Genomic DNA, 23221 nt, shown 5'->3' with positions numbered 1-23221 from the left:
GCCCCCAGGGGCCCGGAAGCCACCCCCTCTGGCTTCAGTGACCTGGATGTTGCCGGTCTGATCTGGCTTGCCAGATGTGCTGTTAGGAAACTCCTATAGTTATCATTTCTTGTCCTTGTTGGCTTCCCTGGAAGGAGGGAAGACCTGCTGCATGTGCCCAGGCCCAAAAAAGTAGGAGTATTTGAGCTGTAGGAGTGTGTGCACAGGGAATACTGAGCATGATCCTGTGGCCTAAATGGGGACAGTCCTGTGGCCACTTTTCCTGGGCCCTGATGGGAGACTGCTAACGCCCTGTGTGGTTCCATCCATTGTGTCTGGTCCATGGGTGTCATGTGGCCTGGAAGGTTTTTCCCCTTACTTTGTCCATCCCTTTGTTTGGAATCCTCCCACCTGGGTCCTTCTGCCTGGCCCATGACACCACACCTGTACTTGTTTGATACGGTTATCCCCTCTGCCCACCCTGTCTGCCTCTGTCGTCTCAGCTCTGGCACAGGAGGTGGCTCAGGTGCCCTGCTTGCATTGTGCCAGTGTAGTCCTGATGGGAATGGTCCCAGCCAGCTTCCACCTGTGAGCCTGGCACTGTGCCAGTGCTCATCTGCACTGTCCTTTACTTGAGAGTCTTTAGGGCTGACGGGACTTTTGGCTCACAGTGGTGGAACCTCTTTATAGCAGGTGGGATCTACTGCCTGCCGGACCCTAGGCAGTAGATTCCATCTCATGGTCCTAGGTTTCTCATGGCAGAGAGGAGGAGCTGTCTAGTTGGTCTCATAGATCTGGGCTTTGTCTGACCTCAGACCTAAGAGCTGCAGATCAATCCTGCCATGGCTTTGGCTTGTCACTGCTCATCCTGGAGGAAGGCTGCCTAGCTGTGAGCCTTAACCTCTTTGCTGTGCCTGCTGTGGCCTGCTGTGGGCTGTGAGGTTAAGTCTCCAGCAGCTGCCAAGTCTTGACTGTCTTTGGAGTGGGCTGCAGCCCCAGGAGGGGTTTGAGAGGTAGAGGTGGCTTGTCTTGAAAATGAGAGAGGAGACAGTGGAGAACTGGAATGCTGTCTTGAAAGGGGAACAGAAGCACTGGGCTGCTGCCTCCACCCAGGGGTTACCTTGGGACAGGGGTCTGGGGCAACCCTGCTCGTCCCTCTCTTTATATGTCACCTCTCTTCCTGATCCCTTCTCTGTGTTGCCTCCATTGCTCAGCTCCCTGCCCAGGAATTATGGCAAGCTGCTGCAGTGTATGCTGATTGGCTGCTCTGTTGCTATGGCACTGCTAAGGGATGTGCTCCTACTTCCCTGCCTGATGTGCTATCCCTGGGGGCATTTCAGGGGGGTCACTGATGTGTGTGTGTGTGTGTGTGTGTGTGTGTGTGTGTGTGTTGGTCTCTGCAGCTAAGGGCCGGGCCTCAGTTCTGCCCCTGAGAGGGCCTGGCTGTTGCTGGGATGGGCATGAAACAGAGGTGCAGGAGCTGGAGGGTGGGGGTGATTTCTGCCCTCAGACAGTGCTGGTTCTGCCCACAAGAGTATGAAGCCCAGGGGTTGCTGCATTTGCTCCCCAAAGGATTCTATGACTGGTTTGGCCCCTGGTCCCTGTGCTATGGCAGCATAGCCTCTAGATTCCTTTCTGCCTTGGTCCTTGTAGTTAGCGTGGTAGTACCCATTTGCAGGCTGCTGTCCTGAGGAAAAGGGTGTCCATAGCTTAGGTGGTGTGGAGCAGAGCAGCCCCCATCCTGGGCAGGCAGGGTGGGCTCAGCCTGGAGTGGCCCTGCCCTTTCCCCTGACTATCTGTGCCCTGCCTTGGCCCCTGCTTTGGCAGCTCCCCTGGCAGGCATGACTTTCTTCCAGGTGGGTCTGTTTGTATTGGTGGAAAGCTAGGGGAGTGGTGCTGCTTGCAGGGCACACTCTTCCTGGGTCTCAGTGACAAGGTTCAGGCTGTTTCTACCCCTTTCTCCAGGAGGCTGGGGATTGTAGCCACTCTTGTCCTGACTTGGGGTGTCCAAGAACAGAGAGGATGCCTGCAGACTTTGGGATGGTGCTGATGTCTATCTGTGGTGTTGATGCTTTGCTTCAGACTGGTTCTGTGTACTGTAGTGCAGAGCAGGCTCCCTCAAGGTCACTTTGGGTGGGGGCTCCCTTGGGAACATGACCTACCAGACAGGGGTTCTCTCGCGCATCTGCAGGTGGTAGACGCCACTCTGCCTGCTGCACAGGAGCCCCTCTGTCCTGGGCGTCTGAGGACACTTAAGTGCTTTAGTCGGACCTAAGGGTGTGTCTGCTCGTGTCATCTGCAGAGAACAGCCTGGAGCAGGAGCTGGCTACCCCCATAGTGGACATCGAGGACCTGGTCAAGAAGGGGAGCAAGCACAAGTGAGACCCCTGCCACAGCCGTGGCTACCGTGTCTTTCCACATTGGACTGTAATGATAAGGGAGACGTGGATATGTTTCTTTTCACAGAACTAACAATTAGTGTGAAAATTGAAGTAGTTCTGAGGAATATGACGTGAAAAAATGCAACCGTCTCCTTCCTGCACCTCTCAGCCTAATGCTAAGTGAACAGTGAGCAGTGTCTGTATTTTTTTTTTTTTTTTTTAAATTTTTTGAGACAACTTGCCTGGCAAACCTGAGGTCATGAGTTTGATCTCTGGTATAAAAAAAAATCATAATTTTTTTGAGACAAGGTCTCACTATGTAGTTCAGGCTTCTCTCGAACTTGCAGTGATCCTCCTGCCTTAGCCTCCCAAGTGCTGGGATTACAGGCATGTGCTACCATGCCTGGATGTCTCTGGGTGTAGAAGTACACACGTGGTCTTATTTGGACTTATTTTTTCCTTTTTTTTTTTTTTTTTTAAAAAAAAACAGGGTCTTGCTGTGTAGTCCAGGCTGGTCTTAAATGCACTGTGTAGTCCAGGCTGGCCTCAAACTTGTGGCGATCCTCCTGCCATAGCCTCCCAGTTGTTGGAATTATAGGCATGCATCACTACACTTGGCTTTCTCTTTTTCTGTGGTACTGGGGGTTGAACCAAGGGCTTTATCACTAAGCTATATTCCTTAGCCTTTTTTTAGTTTGAGACAAGGTCTGCTGAGTCACTAAGTTGCCCAGCTGGACTTGAACTTGCACTCTTCCTGCCTTGGCCTCCCAAAGTACTGGGATTACTGGCATGACCCATTACACTCAGTTCCATTTCCTCTTTTTTTTTTTTGAGAGAGAGAGGGTCTCACTGTGTAGTTCAGGCTGGCCTTAAACTCCCTGTGTACTCCAGGATGGCCTCAAACTTGTGGCAGTCCTCCTGCCTCAGCCTCCTGAGTGCTGAGATTACAGGTGTGCTTCACCACACCCAGTTTCTTCTTTCTCCGTTATATACATTGGGTGGCTTTCCATGTAGTTACTTAAAGCTTGGCCTCATTCCTTTTGAGGACAGTAGATCTTCCTGTTTCCTTAGAGCTTTGTGGATTCAAGTCATAACACAGACTTTTAGGCCTGGTATGTAGATCAGTGGTGGAGTACCTGCCTAGTGTGCACAAGGCCCTAGAGTCAGTCCATCCTCAGCACTCTGAAGAGAGAAAGGGAGGGAGGGAAGAAAGAAGTTAGCCCGGTTGGCTTACGTAAATGGGGAAAAGTTCCATTTTTAAAATTTTTTTTTTTATTTTTTATTTTTTTTGGTTTTGGTTTTTTTCCGGTACCGGGAACCAAACTCACGACCTTGCACTTGCTAGGCAGGTGTTGTGCCCTTGAGCTAAATCCCCAGCCCCAAAAGTTCCTTTTTTTTTTTTTTTTTTTTTGGTTTTTCTCCAGTACCGGGAACTGAACTCACGAAAAAGTGAGGCACTTTTGTGAAGGGGAGCAAGGCAGGCACTTTTGCGGCTGAGCTAAATCCCCGGCCCCAATTCCATTTTTTAAAGTACTTTTATGCTCTGTGTTTCTGATGACCTCTGTCTAAGAATAGGGTTAGAGTTTTGTTCTGTTCTATTTTTGTACAGTTTTAAAATTGATGACAGCCGAGCGTGGTGGTGCATACCTGTAATCCCAGCACTTGGGAAGCTGAGGCAGGAGGATCATTTTGAGTTTGAGACCGGTGTGGGCTACAAAGTGAGTTCAAGGCCAGCCTGAACTGCATAGCAAGACCCTGGCTCAAAAAGACCAAAAAAAAAAAAAAAAAAAAGGATGATACACTCACAGAGTCAAAAACTCGTATGGGTTCCCCACCCATCCAGACACCAGTGCCCCTCTAAGGCTCTGTGCACAGGACCAGGGCTCCTTGCCAGTCAGAAGATGTGGGGCTCCTGTCATGGCTGTGCTTCCCGCGTGTCTCCAGCTGGGCATTTACAGGGTCTTGTCTTTCTTTGCTCCCAGAGTGTGCCCTTACTACCTTGCTCGGAACCTGAAGCAGCAAGCTGACCTCATCTTTATGCCGTACAATTACTTGTTGGATGCCAAGGTGAGGATTGAGCTGTGTATCTGATGACTCCTGATGTTGAGGGGCATCCAGACCATTGCTGGTTCAGGCCCTCAGAGCAGCAGGTGTGGGTGGAGTTCCCTTGGCCAGAAGCAGTGGTGAACAGCCCACAGCTACAAGCCAGTCATCCTGGGCATCCGGGGAGTAGACAGGCTGGCAGGAGTGAGGAGAACCTAGGCTCGGGTCTCAGGCCAATGCCAGACCTTGGTTCTGACAACTCAGCCCAGCCTCTCTCAAATTGGGTGTTTGGAGGTATAGATGGTTCAGAAAACCTGAGTATTTTCCTATGTATTCCTAAGTATTCCTCATTCCTGTCTTTGTAGCATGTGTTCATCTTCTCATGACCCACCCCTTTTATTTAACACAGGTAGGATCATGCTCCATGAGCTCAGTGACTTGTACTTTCACTTACAACAACCCTGTGGGTGTCCTCTGATCTGGATCCCTTTGTGGATTCATTCATTCCCATGTGGGTATTCCTTGAGAACTCACCATTCTGGGCGCTATCCTAGGGGCAGAGGTGAATAAAACTAGCATGGCTCCTATAGAGCTTGGGTTCTAGTGGAGGAGATCGCAGAGGAGTCAGCGCGGGACTAATGCTGCCTATTGAAGGGCTGAGTAAGAATGAACAGGAAGGAGGCCCCCATGGGTGCAGCAGAGTGAGCAGAGGGCAGCGGGCTGGGAGGTGACTGCAGAGCCTTGTGGGAGGGGCCGTTCCTGTGGAGAGCAGTGGTCAGGCTGAGGGCATGGAGGGTTGGTGAAGTTTGCTACCGCCGTGGGTGACTTTCATTACTTGGTGCTTTCAACCCCAGCTGCCCGTGGGAACCTCCTAGATAGCTGCTAAAAACATGGGACCGGGGCCCCACGTCATTGCCAATAAGCCGATTTCAATATTTGCATGGGAATGGAAAGACCTGGAAGAGCAAAACAGTTTTGCGGAGCAGGCCTGGAATTTGCCTGGAGCAGCTAGCGTGTGTTTGGAGACACAGATTAGTGGAGCAATTAAGCAAGTCCAAGAGACCGTTCTGCAGGCAGTACCTGGTTTTTGACATACACACCAAGTAAATTCAGCAGGGAAAGGAATTATATATATATTTTTAAATTATGATGGAATATCCATTTGAAAGAATGAATCTTAGCCCTTTGTACTCTGCAGACCTAAATGCAAAATTTTTCGAAGCAAAGGGGAGAGGCAGTCTTTGCAGCTTTGGGATAAGTTTTAATTTCTTTTTTTTTTTTTTCTTTTTTCTTTTTTTTTTTTGAGACAGGGTCTCGCTATGGAGTTCAGACTGGCCTTGAGTTCATTTTGTACCTGAGGCTGGTCTCGAACTCTCAACAATCCTCCTGCCTCAGCCTCCTGAGTGCTGGGATTACAGGCGTGCACCACCACGCCCTAAGTTTTACTTTCTTAACTCAGACACCCAAGGATCATAATGAAAAAAATTTAAAAATTGGGCCAGGTGTTTTATTATATACCTGTTGTTCCAGCTATTCAGGAGGCTGAGACAGGAGGATCACAAGTTTGAGGCCAACCTGGGCAATTCAGCAAGACCTTGTCTCAAAATAGAAAGGGCTGAGGATGTATCTCACTTAGAGATAGAGCGCTTAATTAGCATGTGTCAGGCCCTGGGTTCAATCCCCAATATCACATACACACACAGAAAAAGTATTGAGGAACCTCATTAGGAAGCCTCATCGTGGCTCATGGGTGTGTAGCTGGTACAGCAGCTCTGTGTATACGGTGTGCCAGGCAGCCCCACTGCAGGTAATGGAGACCTGTACCCAGAGACTTCTCAGACCTGCAGTTGCCAGAAGCAGGAAGCAGGTCCTGGGGGGTCCACACACACAGCCGTAGTGAGGAGTGCGTGGCTGGTCACAGCTGCGAGGAGCAGATGAGTCTCGCACGTGCTCCCCCAGGAAGCCCGCTGTTAACGTGGTGTTCTAGCGAAGGTAGTGGAGAGTTGGTGGCTACACGGCACACACATCTGTCAAAACCCAGCTGTACTTATATGGGCAGTTTGTATGAAAATTAAACTCAGATTAAGTTAATTAAGAAAAATACCAATGCTGGACCCCTCCCCAGGTTGTTTACATTAGGCTCTGGGAGAAGGATCTGGACATTGGAATTTAACGCTCCCTAAGTGTATATCAGGTGGGTACATAGGGATGTGAACTTCCATGACTGCTTAGCTGCTGCAGCCAGGGCCTTGTGCTTCCTTGGCCATTCTTTTGGTCATAGCACCTGCTCTTCCTGCTGTATGTGAACCCCTCCCAAGGCCAGATGCTTAGCAAGTGTGCAGCTACCAGTGAGCCTTGGGTAGGTGTTGGCTAAGTTGCTGTTCAGAATTAGCCTTGAGCATTTGCTGCTTCTGAGAGTCAGGGATGAGGCCCTTCCCCTCTGCGCCAGCAGTTTGTATGGTCTGTGCTCATGGTGTTTGTTGCCTGTCACAGGCCTCAGCTTCCCTCTTTCCCTGCCCTGCTTGGCTTCAGCCCGTTCTCTCTTCACTTCTTCCTTGTAGAGTCGCAAGGCACACAACATTGACCTGAAGGGAGCTGTTGTGATTTTTGATGAAGCTCACAACGTGGTGAGTCTGGTTGCCTCTGGTTGCCTGGTGCTAAGGGCCTACTATTTTCCCTGGATCCCTAAGCCTTTTTAGAGGGACTCTAGACCTTAGGGGATCAGCTGCTAGGATCCAGCAGACCCAGACACTCCTCTGCCTTGCCTCTTACAGTCAGATGCCTCCACCAGGGCTAACTGGGCCTTGGATGTACCTTCAGCACAGAGTCCAAATGTAGGCCCCTATCAAATCCCTGCCTTGGTTGGCTAGTGGTGACAGCCTGGCCCTGTAGTTGCTTGCACTGCACTCTGTCATCCTTCCTGCATTGTCTGACCCTTGGGCCTTTTGGCCCGATACTTGGAAGGCTGCTGTGGAGAGAGCTACCCACCACTGGTGGCTATGGCAGCAGATGTGGCCCCTGCAGACCCTCCTGGCTCCTTCATCCTTTGTTCCCAGCACACTTCTACACTGACCTTATCCCCGCCTCTGAGCGGTAGGTTAGGGCTGTGTGTTTCCATGAATGGCTGTGTAGGAAGGCCACACGGGATAGCAAGGCCAGCTGTTCTGGAGTCTGGGATGAGGCTTCATGAGAGTTGGGGCTCCCCATGGCAGAGCCTGGTGCCCTGGGCTACAATGACCACTGTCGACCTCTACTTGCAGTGAGAGGTTCAGTGTGTCAGGCCTTCTGGCTTTTGAAATAGAGATTTTAATGGGAAATTTCCCAGTTACAGGCTGTTGGCAATAAAAGTAAAATAATGGTTTAAAAACATTGATGTGGGGGCTGGGGATTTAGCTCAGCGGCACAGCCCCTGCCTGGCAAGCGCAAGGTCGTGAGTTCGGTTCCCGGTACCAGAAAAAAAAAAACATTGATGTGGGAGTTGGGGAGATAGCTCAGCGGCACAAGTGCCTGCCTGGCAAGTGCAAGGTCTTGAGTTCGATACCCGGTACCAAAAAAAAAAAAAAATTTAAAAAGAAAATAAATAAAAACAGGTAATCATGACTATAGAGGAAAAAAAAGCAGCCTGTTGCTAGACACAGGTGCAAGTCTCTCGGTCCTTCTTTTCAATCCTGGCCTTCCTTCTAGCCGTCACACCTCAGTGAAAGGAGTCACTGGTGGGGAGGTAATCCGCTATTTTTCACAACCCTTAGGCTGTAACTGCTTGTTAGATCTTTCTTGCGTATCTCTGTCTTCCTGAGAAACCACTTTGAAGATACCACCATATATTACAGCAGCCATTGATATTTTCCTACTGATCTGTCCATAACTCTGTAATGTTTGTATTGTTCCTATGCTATTTTGTAAATGGATGTGTGTTTATTTTTTGTTTATTTTTTTTTGGATATATGTTTATTACTATGTGTTTCCTACAACAACCATTGAGAATAGTCAATGAATATTCATTTGGTCACTCATGTATAGCTCTATTTCTTTTCTTTTCTTTTTTTTTTCTGGTACCAGGGATTGAACTCACAACCTTGCACTTGCTGGACAGGTGCTGTGCCACTGAGCCCCTCTATTTATTTTCTTTAGAAACCATTTTGAAAATAACAAAGTATAGTACAACAACCATTGATAATAACCTACCACTTTTGTCTGTAGCTCACTATTATTTGTCTATTTGTTTTCCTGAGAAGCTATCTTGTACATAACAATATATAAAACAACAACCATTGATAATTTCCTACCACTTTGTCTGTAATTTGGTAAGGCCCCCTATTACTATTATCCTTCTTTTACTCTTTAAAATTTTTAATAAATAAATAAGTAAATAAAAACATTGATGTGGGCCAGTCAAAGCCTGTGAGGTGGCCTTAGTGTCAGGAGCCGGGCTCTGTGGACTTTCCTGTCAGCTTCCAGCACCTTCTGTATGTGTACTTCTTCCTGGATACCTGGTCCTGTCCTGCTCTACCATGACAAGGGTGTGCTTGGGCCCTCAGGAGAAGATGTGTGAGGAGTCGGCCTCCTTTGACTTGACACCCCATGATGTGGCTTCAGGACTGGATGCTGTCGACCAAGTTCTGGGGGAACAGACCAGAGTGGCACAGCAGAGTGAGCTCCAGCTGGAGTTCAGCATGGATCCCACCACCTCAGGTGCGTTGCAGCCAAGAGCCAAAGGATGAGCTGAGAGGTGGAGTCTGATCCTCCCAGAGGCCAGAGCTGCTAGAGGTTATGGTCATGTGTGGTGGTGCACCTGGTCTCCTAGCACCTTCCAGCCAAGTGGCATTATAGGGTATCAGCCTGCTGAGAATGGACCGGGGAGGCTTGCATTGTCCCATAGTTTCAGCAGTTTCTTTATGTCCTTTCCAGGCTAGCACTGACTTGCCCTCTGCTGTGTAAAACTGAAAAACCAAGCATTTTCACTCTGAAGGTGCTTTTTAGTGACTGGTGCCACATGTCACTTGCCATTTCCAGCTCCCTTTCCAGGTGTTGTGGAGAGGTTGTTTCTATAATAGTGACCCCAGGACACAGAGTAATCATTCCTGTGTGTGGGTACGTGTCCATATTTGCACAGGCCTCTGCCAGTAGTGGACTAGGAGTCCGTGTTTGCCAAAGGTGTTAGCAGGCAGGACGCTCATGTCTGTACACAGTGCTACGTGAATGTCTTTGAGAGGGCTGCTGCGTCACTTACTGGATGTGGGGTGGGTGTCTTAGTCACTTTCTCATTGGTGAGATAATACCCACACTCACAGTGTAGAGGAGGAGAGGTTTCAGTCCATAGCTGGCTGGCCCCAGGGCAGGGCAGCATGGTAGTGGGATATCACAGAGGAGAAACTGCTCTGTGGCCTGGCAGGGGGAAGCAGAGCGGGAACCAGGGAGGCAGGAGACACACCCTTCCAGGCCCCGCCCCAATGGCCTGCTTCCTCCAGCCAGGCTCCACCTCCCAGCATCACATGTGGCTGTACACTGACCAGTGGATTCACCCACACTGATGAGAACCTGCCCGTGACCCACTCACCTCCCCAAGCCCTGCCTGAGAGTATCTGAGGCTTTGGGCGCATCCAGGTGGAAACCATGGCTGTGAGCAGCACAGCCTCAGCTTCCCTCCCTGTCCTCTAAAGTCACTGTGGAGGCTGTCATGGGGAGCAGAGGCCCAGGTAGCCCCATCTGTGCTCTTCTCACTAACATCTGCCTCTGCCCTTTTGGCTTGGAACCCCAGGCCTCCTTTGATGTGTTCATGCGCCTGTACTGATAGACAGAGGGTTTGTTTGGCGCAGAAATTTTGGCTTCAGTGTCCCTTTGACATTCTATTTTTTTTGAGACAGGGTCTCACTATATAGTTCAGGCTGGCCTTGAACTAAGCAGTCCTCCTGCCTCAGCCTCCCAAGGGCGGGATTACAAGCATATGCCACCATATGAATCCTGGCTTGACCTTCTTAAAAATGATTAAACTTTTTTTGTATGAATTACATCTATTTACAATTACTGTATTAGAATTGAAACTTGGAAATTAAAAATTTTATCTTCATTTCTTTAAAGGACAAACTCTTAAATATTAGCTTAGTTTCCCAGGGCTGCTGTTACAAAGAAAGTATCACAAATTAGAACTATAGAACAGAAGCCCCAGATGCAAAGGTCAGCAGGTTTGGCTCCTCCGGAGATCCTGAGGGAGAATCCGCCTCACTCAGCTCTGGCAGCTGCCGGCAGTCCTGAGCTTGTGGCTGCCTTGGCGCAGTCTCCACTGCCCTCTGAACACGGTCTTCTGCCGTGCCTGAGCCCACGCGTCCCTTTGTCATAAGGACCTCAGTCACTGGACTTAGGGATGGCCCGGTGCACTATGACTGCATCATCGTCGGGTCACACCTGCCGAGTCCTTTTGCCACATAAAGAGTGTAGTCATAAGCTCTGGGGATTAGAGCCTGGTGGCTTTGGAGGCCAGGATTCTGTCTGCCACAGCTCTGGAAGATTATCATACACTCTAAGATTATGCAAATGTGGTCCTGCCAAAATATCTTGTACCTTAGGTCTTAGAAACCTTAGCATGTAATTCTTTTCCTTTTCTTACTAACTTCTCACTTAAAGGAGGCACCTTACAGCTTATCCTGGGCTTGTCTGAATTACCAGCCTCACTGCCCGTGCTCTGGGGGCCACTGTGAAGTTCAGTAAGGTCGTTCAAGTGCAAGCACTGGTGCGGCAGCCGTCGTCTGATCGCTGAGAGGGCTGAGCGGGCCGAGCAGTGCTGGCACATAGCACGTGCAGCGTGGGTCACAGAGTGAGGCGCAGTTTGTGTTCCAGGCTGGATGGAGGAGGACGGCACAACGTTTTATCCATTCAGAATGGCATAAAATGCCAACCTTAGAAACTGAGTTTCTGAAATTTTCCATTTAATAACTTTGGACTGTCATTGACCTTGGACAGCTGTGAATGTACAGATAAGCAGGGACTGCTGTAGTTTCACAAAGCTGGCCAGCCTGCCTGCTTGCTTGCCCTCTCTCGCCGCCCTTCCCTCCCTCCCATGCTCCCTCCCTCTTTCTCTGTTTTCTCCCCTCTCCTGCCTTCTGCTGTGTTCCCCTCTCCACTTCCTTTCTTTCCCTGCCTCGCTTTCTTTTCTTTCCTCTTCTCTTCTTTTTTTCTTTCTTCTCTTCTTTTTTTTGAGAAAGGGTCTTGCTATGTAGCCTGGGCTGGCCTTGAGCTCACAGCGACTCTCCTGCTTCAGCCTGCTGAGTGTTGAGGTCACAGGCATACACCACTTGGCTTGGGAAAGCTTTCTTGCTTTATGTTTTTCAGTACTTGTTTTGCTTTTTTGTTGTTGTTGTTTTTCCTCACATTCTTTTTTTTTTTGGTTTTTTCTCCGGTACCGGGAACTGAACTCACGACCTTGCGCTTGCCAGGCAGGCGCTTTTGCCGCTGAGCTAAATCCCCAGCCCGTGTTGTTGTTGTTTTTCAATCAGATTTTACTGGTACATTTTAGATACACCTAATGATCACATTCATCGTAGAGAATTTGTACCTGCACATGATGTATCTTGACTGTTTTTTCCCCATTCCCCTCCCTTCAACCCCTTCTCCCCTCTCCATTTACAAAAGCTTATGTCCTGCTTTATTTTTCTTCTTTAGGGTCTGTGTTATATCTCTACTTAAGTAAAGTTTGTTACTCTCTAATCCTTTTTATCTATTTTTCTTTGATTTTTTTTTTCTTTCTTTCTGGTACCGGGAGTTTAACTCAGGGCCTTTGCACAGAGTTGCATCCTCAGCCCTTTTTTATTTTTTAAAATTTTGAGACAGGGTCTGACTAAATTGCTAAATTGCCCAGATTGGGATTGAACTTTGATCCTCTTGCCTCAGCCTTCCAAAGTTCTAGAATTGTAGGTCGGCATGTACCACATGTTCAGGTTCTGTTCGTGAGGCCTCCAACTCCTGGACTCAAGTGATCTTCCTGCCTCAGCCTTCTAAGTAGCTGGGACTATAGTTGTGTACCACTGCACTGGCTATTTTGAAAGAATTTCAAACTTACAGGTAATGTATGATCTAAAGAACTCCTTTTCATTCTTCACCCAAGTTCCCTCTCGTTAGCATATTAAGAATTTTATTAAAAATACTTGCTAACATTTACCTAACATTTGTCCCTCTCTGTATATATGGATAATTTTTTTGGAATCTTTCAGAGCAAGTTGCAGGTGTATGACCTTTTAATCTATATATTAGTGCATGTTTCCTAAGAACAAGGACATTCTTACTCATAGTTGCAGTACGGTGAGCAAATTTGGAAGCTAACATCAATACTACAGATGGTCTGTTTATGATGGTCTGACTTAGGATTTCTTAGCTTCGCCATGGTTCAAAGAGTATATGCAGGGCTGGGGATATAGCTCAGTGGCATAAGTGCCTGCCTGGCAAGCGCAAGGTCGTGAGTTCGATCCCCGGTACCGCAAAAATAAAAAAAAAAAAAAAAAAAAAAAAGTTTCTAAAAGAGTATATGCAGTTCACTAGAAATCATACTTTGAATTCTGAAGTTTTGTCTGTTCCCAGGCTAGCACTGTGCAGTCTGATATACCAGTGCTGGGCAGCACTGTGGGTAGGGTATGTGTTCTAGCACCCTGCAGTGCACTGTGTTGCTAAGCTATGATGCTCAAGAGGTCAGGTGTGCGTGTTCAAGGCATGTGTGTATGTCCTACGTGGGGTTCACCCCAGGGTATTTACACTGACCTATATCCCCACCCTTTCTATTTTATTTGTTTTGAGACAGACTTGCTAAACTGCTAATTTCCCTGGATTGGGTTCAGATCCTCCTGGCTTAGCCTCCTAGAATAAGGGTATTATAGATTTGTGTCATGATGCCTGGTTTCTTTTGTTTTGGTGGTTGTAATGGTACTGGGAACAGAGCCTAGGGCCTCATGCATGCTGAGCAGTGGCTCTGCCACTGAGCTATATCCCCATCCCTTAAGGACGTTTCAGCAATCTTTTATCTTGCAGTGGGTTTATGGGAATGCAACCCATCAGAGCCAGACGAGCATCTGTGTGTGAACAGATCTCAGCGGGTTTCCAGCTGAGCCAGGCGTGGTGGCACGTGGCTGTAACTCTCGCACCTGGGAGCTTGAAGCAGGGAGAGTACCAGGAGTCTCAGACCAGCCTGGGCCACCTAGTGAGTTCAAGGCCAGCCTGGATTATAGAGACACCCTGTATCACAAAACCAAAAAAGAAAAAGGTTTCTACCTGTTTCTTTACCCACAAACGTGACGAAACATAGCACCCTGTCTGAAAACTGATCTGCTGCTGGCTCTTAGGACTTTCCTTGGGCACATTGCCTCACGGTTGTCTTCCATGGCCATGACATTTTGGTTTTGTTTGTTTGTTTTTCCAGTACCGGGAATTGAAGTCACGATGTCACACTTGCCAGGCAGGTGCTGTGCCGCTGAGCTAAATCCCCAGCCCCAGCCATGACATTTTGAAAGGCTGGTTATTTTGTCAGTGGTCCTGCAGTTCGTCTTTATGTGATGTTTTCTTGTAGCCGGACTTGAGTTCGGTGTTTTTACCCAGAAGTGAGGCATAGGCTGTGTGTCACGCCAGGAGGTGCAGCATGTCTGCGCGATGTACTCTTGGGGTATCACCTCCATCACTTGGTTCACACAGACCTGCCGGGCTTCTCCACTGTGGAGTTGGTTCTTGCCACTTGCAATTCTGGAGTCATGTGTGGCATCCCTTAGTGATTCATCCCTGAATTGATGCATTAATGGGACATTTACAAGTGAGTCTTCTTGCCCCTTAAGATCTTTAATTTCTTTTTTTTTTTTTTTTTTTTTTTTGGTTTTTCTCCGGTACCGGGAACCGAACTCACGACCTTGCGCTTGCCAGGCAGGCGCTTTTGCCGCTGAGCTAAATCCCCAGCCCCAAGATCTTTAATTTCTTATTTGGGCTCCTGATGAGTGAGATTTGTTTTGTTTTGTTTGATAGAGTCTTGCTGTGTAGCCCAGGCTGGCTTTGAACTCACAATTTTCTTGCCTTAGACTCTTACTGTTTTGTTTTGTGACACAGGGTCTTGCTATGTAGTTCAGGCTGGTTTTGAATTCACTATATACCCCTGGCTGGCCTCGAACTTGTGGCAATCCTCCTGCCTCAGCATCTCGAGTGCTGGGATTACAGGTATGGGTTCCCAGGCCCACCTGCCTTAGCTTTTTAAGTTCTGGAATTGCAGGTGCGTGCCACCATGCCTGGCTTTGACTCATTGATTCCTGTTTAATTCATTGGACTCTAATCTCTTACTATCATTGTTTTAGTATTCAAATTGTTCCCAGTTTGGCACAGAGGCCCGCCAGGCTGTGCTGTGCCCTCTGACTTGAGTCAGCCATTCTCTGCACACAGCCTGACTCACCTCACCTTCCTGTCCCTGCCCAGGACTGGGACTTCCTCAGGAACCGTGAGTGCTTGTGTTGGGAGAGTGGAGCTGGACGCCAAGTCCTGGGCTGTGCTAGTGCTTGTTGCTCCAAGGGTGTCATACATGCGCATGCACTCATCTCTCTGGGGTCTGCATGCATAATCATGACTCACGCTCGCATCTCATCCTGGGCCAGGACCATAGGATTTCTGGGTTTCTCCCAGCCCCTGTTTCTTTTTTGTTTTTTTGAGACAAGGTCTCCCTATTACCATATTACCTATTACCATCTAGAGATGATTTAAAGTATGTGGGAAGATGTGTGTAGGTTTTATGTAAGTGCTGTATCATTTGGTAGAAGGGATCTGAGCACCCACAGATTATGGTATCTAAGGAGGGTTCAGGACCCAGTCCCCCCACAATACTGAGGGGTGACCACAGAGCGGGTGACGCTGTGTCCCGCTGTTTGTGGTGCTGAGATTGTACCAGTACCAGTACTGGCAGTCACATGCGTGTGTGTTATCCCCTCCTTCGGGCGTGTCTTCAGAGTCAGTTCTGAGAAGTGGCCGGCTGGACTGAATGGTGAGTGTTTTCACAGGGTTGAGAGCGTCAGCAGACTCCCTTCCGTGGAAAAGTGGCACTAGCAGGCATCCCTCTCCCGGTGAGCACCTGCCCTGCCCTTTGGGGCAATGTGACTATAGGATTGTTAATTTTTACCAGTTTAATTGATGAAAAAGTTGATATTGGCTTGCTTTTCTCCTATTATGAATGAAGTTAAACATACTTTCAAGTGGCCAGGACCTTTTTCTTTCCTTTCTTGCCAGAAACCATTCTAATGGGTGTGAAGTAATTGATTTTCCTAGTTTTTAAGTCATGTACATTTAGTTTCGTGTCTCTGTAGCTTTCTTTTGAGTGTGACAATGTTTTAGACTTTTCTTGTTTTTAGTAGGCTGGATGACTTCCAGTCAGTGATTTTTGTAGACTGTCCCTTAACTGGGATTATCTGGTGTTTTTCTGATAGATTGACTGAGGCTATGGGACTTGGGAGGAAGATCACAGAGGTGTAAAAAGCCGTTTCTATCACGTCATACCTTGTGTATCAGCTCAATGACTCACAGCACAGACACGGGCCTTGGTCCCTGGCTGAGGCAGCCCTTGTCAGGGTTCTTACAGCAAGAGAACTGATGTTGCCCTTTTTTCCTCCTTTGCCCACTATTCTCTTTGAAAGGAGGTTGTTAAGCATAGCCCACACCTAAGGAATGGGGACTTACTCACCTAGATGTGAATCCTCACCTTATATTAGGTAGTGATTTCTTAGGAAGGATATCAAAAACAAAAGCATCAAAAGAAAAAAGGAGGTAATTTGGACATCACTGAAATTAGAAACTTTTGTGCTTCAGAGGATACCATCAAGAAAAAGAAAGGACAAGCTGAGTGTGGTAGTGCTTGCCAATAATCCCAGGTACTTAGGAGGGCAAGGCAGGAGGATCATGAGTTTGTGGCCAGCCTGGGCAAACTAGTGAGACCCTATCTGAAAGTAGAAAACAGTCTGGAGACACAGCCAGTGGGAGTGTGCTTCCCTAGTGTCCATGAGACCCTAGGTTAAACTCTAGCACCAGAAAAGAGAAAGAGAGAAAGGGAGTGAGGGAGGGAAAGAGCTGTAACAAAATACCCTAGCTTGAAGGACACCAATTTGATTTTTATAGTTCTGGAGCCTGGGAGGACCAAGACCAAGGCATCAGCATAGCTGGTTCCTCCCATGGCCGCCCTGGCTTGCAGAAGGCTGCTCTCCCACATGTCCTTACATGGGCTTCCCCAGGTATCTTTACAAGAGCACCCAGCCTATTGAATTAAGTAAGACTCCACCCTGTGGCCTTATCACCCCAATTATCTCCTCAAAGGTCCTGTCTCAAAATAGAGCCACATTGGGGTCAGGCTGCAGTGTGTGAATGGGGAGAGGGGAAACAATTCAGCCTAAGATCTACAGTTTGGGTAGGGGATGGCAGCAAACAAGATGTGTGAGGGACTGGGTGTGGTGGCGTACACCTGTAATCCCAGCATTTGGGAGGCTGAGGCAAGAGGGTTGTTGCAAATTCGAGATCAGCCTGAGCTCAAGGCTAGCCTGAACAGCATAGTGAGACCCTGTCTCAAAAAGACCAAAAAAAAAAAAAAGTGTGGGGAAGTCTACGGAAAGTTTGGAAAGACTGAGATTTAAGGAGGCACCATTATGTTGGCCATGGTTATTTTGCTTTTTATTTTAAAAAGCAAAGTACAGCCGGGCGTGGTGGCACACACATGTAATCCCAGCACTCAGGAGGCTGAGGCAGGAGGATTGCTGCCAGTTCGAGACCAGCCTGGGCTACAAATTGAGCGCAAGACCAGCCTGAACTGCATAGCAAGACCCTGTCTCAAAAAGACAAAAAAAAAACCAAAAAACAAAAAGCAAAGCACAGGTACAGAAAACAATGTGCTCAAAATGAGCACTTTGATTAATTAGTAAGATGTTTTGCTCTCATGGGAGCTCGTTGGTCAGCCATAGTCTCCTTCCTCCAAAAGTGGTCTCTACCCTTAAGTTGTCATCTCCCCTCTTCACATCAGTGCAGGTCTTCAGACACTGACCCAGTCATCCTCTTTAGAACGTGGTAAAATTTGTTTTTTTTTCTACATTTATCTTTTGATTCACCCTTAGGATAGTTGTCTGTTTATATACTTCTACATACAAAGAACTAACCAGATGATAGTATGATTTTTGCTTACAATCATTAAGCACTTAGAGAATTGTTTAGCTGGGCATGGTAGTATGTGCCTATAGTCCTATAGTCCCAGCTCCTTGGGAGGCTGAAGCAGGAGGATCACTTGAACTCAGGAGTTGTATACAGAAAGGAATCCTGGACCACTGTTGTAGGCCAGCCTGGACAACATAGTAAGATCCTAAGAAATAAAACCAAGCAAACGAAAAACCAAAACAAAATAAAACAGATATGGTGGTACATCCCTGTATTCCCAGCTACCATGGAGGCTGAGGCCGGAGCACAAGTTCAAGGCCACCCTGGGCAACTTAGTGAGAGCTTATCTCAAAATTAAAGAGCTGGGAAAGTAGCTCAGTGATATACCACTTGCCTAGCATGTATAAGGCCCTGGATTTAATTCTTAGTACTGCAAAAGAAGAAAGAAAAGAATTATCAGTCAAAATTGCCCAGCTGTTTTCCTCCTTTGCCTTTTCTTCCTTCCTAGTAGTCCAGGTTTCCTTGCTGTCTACAGGACTCCCAACAGGCCTCTTACTTTAATTGGCAGGGAGGAACTGTATGTATTTAGGTGTGGTCAGCAGTTCTTCTGGAGAGGGCTGCTGGTGACAGAATCTTCACTTCTTACATCTCAGGCTGTCTTCTCCTCGCTCAGAAGCATGCTTTTGCTGAGTGTGGAGTTCTGGGGCCATGGCTCTCCTGCCAGCATTTGAACGGTGTCTTCCACGGGCCTGCTCTGTGCTGACGAGAAGTCCACTCCCACCGAATGGCCCTTTGCTGTTGGTAATGCACTGTTCTGTGCCTGAGCTTGAGGTTGTCTTTGCCGTTACTTTTCACTAGTTAGGCTGGGTCTTGAGGTAGACCCTCTGGGTTTGCCCTTGGTAGATTCATTTAGCCTTTAGTATGTACAGTTCTTTTGTCAGGCTTGCAGAGTTATTAGCCACTGTTTCCTAAGACCCTTTTTCAGCCCCATACTCTTTCTCATTTTCCTGAAAGAATCTGACATGTACATTCAGTCTGTCTGCTCACCCTGCTTTTCAGTTGGATTATTTTATATATATATATCTGTCCCTCCCAAAATGAGCACAGAGCATTACGCATGCTAGGCAAGGGCTCTACCACTGAGCTATACTCCCATTCCTTTAAAAATTTCATTTTGAGACAGGTTTTCATGAAGTTACCCAAGCTGGCCTCTAGCTTAACCTCCAGATAACTGGGATTATAGATATGCATCATTGTGCCTGGCTCATAAATCCATGGATTTTGTTTTGTTTTTGTGGTACTGGGGTTGAACCCAGGGTCTTTGTCCGAGCTACATCTCCAAGCCTTTTATTTTTTGTGACATGGTTTTGCTGAGTCACTGAATTGCCTAGGATGGGCTTCAGTTTGTGATCCCTCTGCCTTGGCCTCCCTGGGTGCTGGGATTACAAATGTGTTTACAGGCTTCCGTACGTCTGTCTCTTAAATTTGTGGTTCTTTCCTGCCATTGCATTCTATTGTTAAGGCTACCCACTAAATTTTACATTTTGGCCATTGTGTTTCTGGTTCTACATTTACACTTTGTTCCTCCCTGTGTATTTGTTTGTTGAGAGCTTCTACTTTTAATTTATTTCAAGAGAGCTTGTGATTACTTCTTGGGGCATTTTTATGATGGGAACTTTAAAATCCTCCTCAGATTCTAGCATCTGTATCATCTTGCTCTTGACATCTGTTGCCATTTCTCTTTTGAGTTGAGATTTTCCTGCAGGTTTGTTTGTTTTGTAACAAATAACTGGTTTCTGAACATTTTGAATTCTTTGTTAGAAGTCCCTGGTTCTTATCTATTTAGCAGGCAGGGCATTTGTATAGATGTAGAGTGCATGTCCTGGCCTACGTGGTCAGTTTAACCTTCAGAACATTTTGGAACTGTTCTCACTGGCATACCTGTATGCCCCTCAGAGGCCAGCCTGGCACCTGGACAGCATCCCCAGTGGAAGTGCAGTCCTCAGAGATCACACAGCCCCAGGGAGGACAAGTTTAAAGGGTCCCTGTTACCTGGGTGTGGTGATGTACACATCTGTGATCCCAGCACTCTGGAGGCTGAGTTGAGATCTCAAGTTTGAGCCTATCCTGGGTAACTTAGTGACTTAGCAAGACCTTGTCTCAAAAGAAAAAAGAAAACATAATCGTGGTTCTTGGGGACCTGGTTGTTGGAGTTAGGATGAGGCAGAATTATGCATGTGTGGATCTCTTGCCCAGGACTGAACATGCAGCTGGAGGACATCGCAAAGCTGAAGAGTAAGTGCCACTTCCCAGCAGCCCCCACCACCTCCACCCCACCCCCATGGGTCCACTGCCCCAATGCCTCCTTGATCTGCAGTGATCCTTCTTCGCCTGGAGGGGGCCATCGATGCTGTCCAGCTGCCTGGAGATGGCAGTGGTGTCACCAAGCCAGGAAGGTAGGGAACAAAGGCTGATGCCTTGACCCACTCTCCCGCCTAGAATGGGTGTCTTTGTCCTCACAGTGTCCTGCCGGCTCTGACCTGGGGCTTCACATACCAGTGGGGTCTGTTTTTTTGTTTGTTTGTTTTGTGTTTTGTTTTTCTCCGGTACCGGGAACCGAACTCACGACCTTGCACTTGCCAGGCAGGCGCTTTTGCTGCTGAGCTAAATCCCCAGCCCCCAGTGGGGTCTGTTTTTGATTCCAAGACCCAGGAGGGGTTGTCAGCTTTACGTGGTCAGTGAGATCTTTGGGAGTCAGGGCACACTCTTTCATACACTGTGTCCTTCGGTTCTTTCCTCCCACTCTTGTTAGTGCAGGTTAGAATGAGACCTTCTCTTTAGCACAGTCAGTGCTGTTACCCACCTGTGCAGACTCCAGAGGGCCCAGAGTGTCCTGAATGCCCCACAGTTGCCCAGTTTTTCGGCAGCCTGGGTCAATAAAGGCTGCTGGCTTGAAGGCAGATGAGCTATCACTGTGACAGCTCTCCTGGGCACACAGCTAATTACTGTACTTGACCAGGCCTGCTTTTGTTGTGTGCAGAAGGTAGAGTGTGTTCTAAAGGCCCCGGGATGCCTGCCTTCTCCCTGAGCTGGTCTCTTCTGATCTCTAACCCTCGCAGGGCTTGTAGTTCCTCCAGATGAAGCCTAGCTCCTCAGCTTGACATTCAGGGCTCAAGCCTGGCTCCTTGGCCTGTCCTGCCCTGTACTGAACCCAAGGGTCCCCTGCAGGCCCCCACCTCTCTCTTTCCAAAGCGCTCGGGGACCCCACTCAGAAACACTACCGCAGGAAGACTCCAAGGAGCCTCTGTCCACCCCGTGTTGGCCCCTGGCCCAAGTGCCTTGGTTTTCTCTTTGGTATGTGCCTGTAGTGCCAGGGCCCTCTCGTCTCCACACCTGAGGTGTCCTGAGAGCACAGGCCTTTCATCTTGCTTCTGTCAACTCTGGAGGGCTCAGTATTTGTTTCTGAGTGGAGGAAGCTTAAAAAGCTTCTGATCTATAGATTCCCAAAGCTGCAGGCCTAGTCCCTGGCCAGCCTCAGGCTTCTTTTCTTTTCTCTGTCAGCTATATCTTCAACCTGTTTGCCGAAGCCCAGATAACATTTCAATCAAAGGTCTTCATCTTGGAGTCACTGGACCAGATCATCCAGCACTTGGCAGGACGTGAGTCTCTGGCTCGCTATGTGGGGCATGTCGGGCCAGCCCCTTTGATACAGACAGGAGCCAGGCAGGGCTACCCTTAGCTGGCAGCCAGCACAGCTGTGTGGTAGCCTACAGTCTTGTCTGCTCTTCCCTGTGAGCAAGAGTCTGGCCTGTAGGGCCCTTTTTGACTGGGACCTTGAAGCATTTGTACCATGGGACTGGCCCTTGTGCTCTTTTGTGGAGCATGTCCCCCTTTGCTGTTGGAGCCTTTCTCACGTGTCCGAGTTAGCTCCCCTTCAAGGAGGAAAAGCAAGAGGCCTGGGTGGGTTTGTTGAGCTGTGGCTCCCACCAGCTTCCTCCTTGCCCACTCTGAGCCCTGTTCTTATTCCATGGCAAACCCCAGAGGGCTTCCCAGGACATGGTGTCATCCCAGCCTGAAACTGTGAGACCCCCCTCTGCTGGGTAGGGGTTTGGGGAGGTTTGAGATGCAGGACTCTGGAGCCTGCTGAGTTCCTGGGCACTGGAAGTTGGTGGCTCCTACAGTCATTTGACAACAGAGCCTTTCTGAGTCTGGCAGACTTTTAAGACTCTTCTGGAGAGCCTGTCCCCCTCTAGTTCCCATCTGCCCACCCTTAGTGCATCCCACAGTGACACTTGGTTAGAGGGAAGCAGTGAGGTGGGGCTTGGCCATGTGGTCATGGTGGTTCCTGGTCCTGTGGGATCTGGGTGGATAATCAGCTTCTTGCTGTCCCCACAGGTACTGGAGTGTTCACCAACACGGCTGGGTTGCAAAAGCTCATGGACATCATCCAGGTAGGAACCTGCGGTATTTCCTTTCCTGATGGAAGTCAGGGGAGGAGCTTTAGGGGCTGGACAAAGGCCCCACACCAGGGGCCTTGTTTTTGATTAGTAAACCCATTCTAAGTTTATTTCCTCCTGCTCTGAAGCCACTGTAGGCCTCCGGGAAGGCTACAGAGGATAGGTCTAGCCATGGTTGGCTTCTCAATGACCAGACAAACCCAGGGTGGCACTCCAGGGCTAGGGCCAGGAATCTCTTACCCTGCCGAGGTCCTTCAGGCAGGACCCCTTGGTTTACGTACAGGCCCAACAGTTCCAGATGGGCTCAAACTAGGAGATATCTGGAGAAAAATGACTTACTGAGCAGCTTCTGAGCAGGAGAACGACAAATGGGGGCCTTGTGAATACCCTGTTCTTTGACCCCCTGATGAAGAGAGAGACTCAAGTATGAGAACACCTAACAGAGATGTGCCTATGGGAGGCCCTGACAAAGAGACAGTGTGACTGTGGGAACAACTGTCAGAGACAGTGTGACTGCCGGAGCACCTGACAGAGAGACACTGTGACTGCGGGAGCACCTGACAGAGAGAGACAGTGTAACTGCCAGAGCACCTGACAGAGAGAGACAGTATGACTGCAGGAGCACCTCACAGAGACAGTGTGACTGCGGGAGCACCTCCCAGAGAAACAGTGTGACTGCGGGAGCACCTCACAGAGTGAGAGAGACAGTGTGACTGCGGGAGCACCTCACAGAGTGAGAGAGACAGTGTGACTGTGGGAGCACCTCACAGAGACAGTGTGACTGTGGGAGCACCTGACAGAGAGAGAGAGAGACAGTGTGACTGTGGGAGCACCTGACAGAGAGAGACAGTGTGACTGCGGGAGCACCTGACAGAGACAGTGTGACTGCGGGAGCACCTCACAGAGACAGTGTGACTGTGGGAGCACCTCACAGAGAAACAGTGTGACTGCGGGAGCACCTCACAGAGACAGTGTGACTGTGGGAGCACCTGACAGAGAGAGAGAGAGACAGTGTGACTGCGGGAGCACCTCACAGAGAGAGAAACAGTGTGGCTGTAGGAGCACCTCACAGAGACAGTGACTGTGGGAGCACCTCACAGAGAAACAGTGTGACTGCGGGAGCACCTCACAGAGAAACAGTGTGACTGTGGGAGCACCTGACAGAGAGAGACAGTGTGACTGCGGGAGCACCTGACAGAGAGAGACAGTGTGACTGCGGGAGCACCT

The 23221-nt window shown here is 48.7% G+C and overlaps 1 protein-coding gene across 10 annotated transcripts in view; it reads left to right on the top strand.

The window, feature by feature from the left end:
* The window catches only part of Rtel1 (regulator of telomere elongation helicase 1), a 46324-nt gene that overhangs the window by 9567 nt on the left and 13536 nt on the right, over positions 1-23221 (top strand). For all 10 annotated transcript variants that reach the window (XR_001231981.1, XM_013507445.1, XM_013507441.1 and 7 more), the window contains 8 exons: positions 2282-2357; positions 4343-4427; positions 6965-7030; positions 8942-9095; positions 19794-19832; positions 19915-19993; positions 21099-21196; positions 21933-21988. Coding sequence is in view for 9 of the 10 variants with exons in the window: in XM_013507445.1 (XP_013362899.1) it covers positions 2282-2357; positions 4343-4427; positions 6965-7030; positions 8942-9095; positions 19794-19832; positions 19915-19993; positions 21099-21196; positions 21933-21988 (653 nt within the window). In the remaining variant the exon portion in view is untranslated. The remainder of the gene's footprint in view (positions 1-2281; positions 2358-4342; positions 4428-6964; positions 7031-8941; positions 9096-19793; positions 19833-19914; positions 19994-21098; positions 21197-21932; positions 21989-23221) is intronic.

This window comes from Chinchilla lanigera, unplaced genomic scaffold (assembly GCF_000276665.1).
Source record: "Chinchilla lanigera isolate Chin_1 unplaced genomic scaffold, ChiLan1.0 scaffold00127, whole genome shotgun sequence".
Taxonomy (NCBI): domain Eukaryota; kingdom Metazoa; phylum Chordata; class Mammalia; order Rodentia; family Chinchillidae; genus Chinchilla; species Chinchilla lanigera.
Note: the sequence above shows the minus strand (reverse complement) of the source record. Positions and strands in the feature narration are given on the sequence as shown.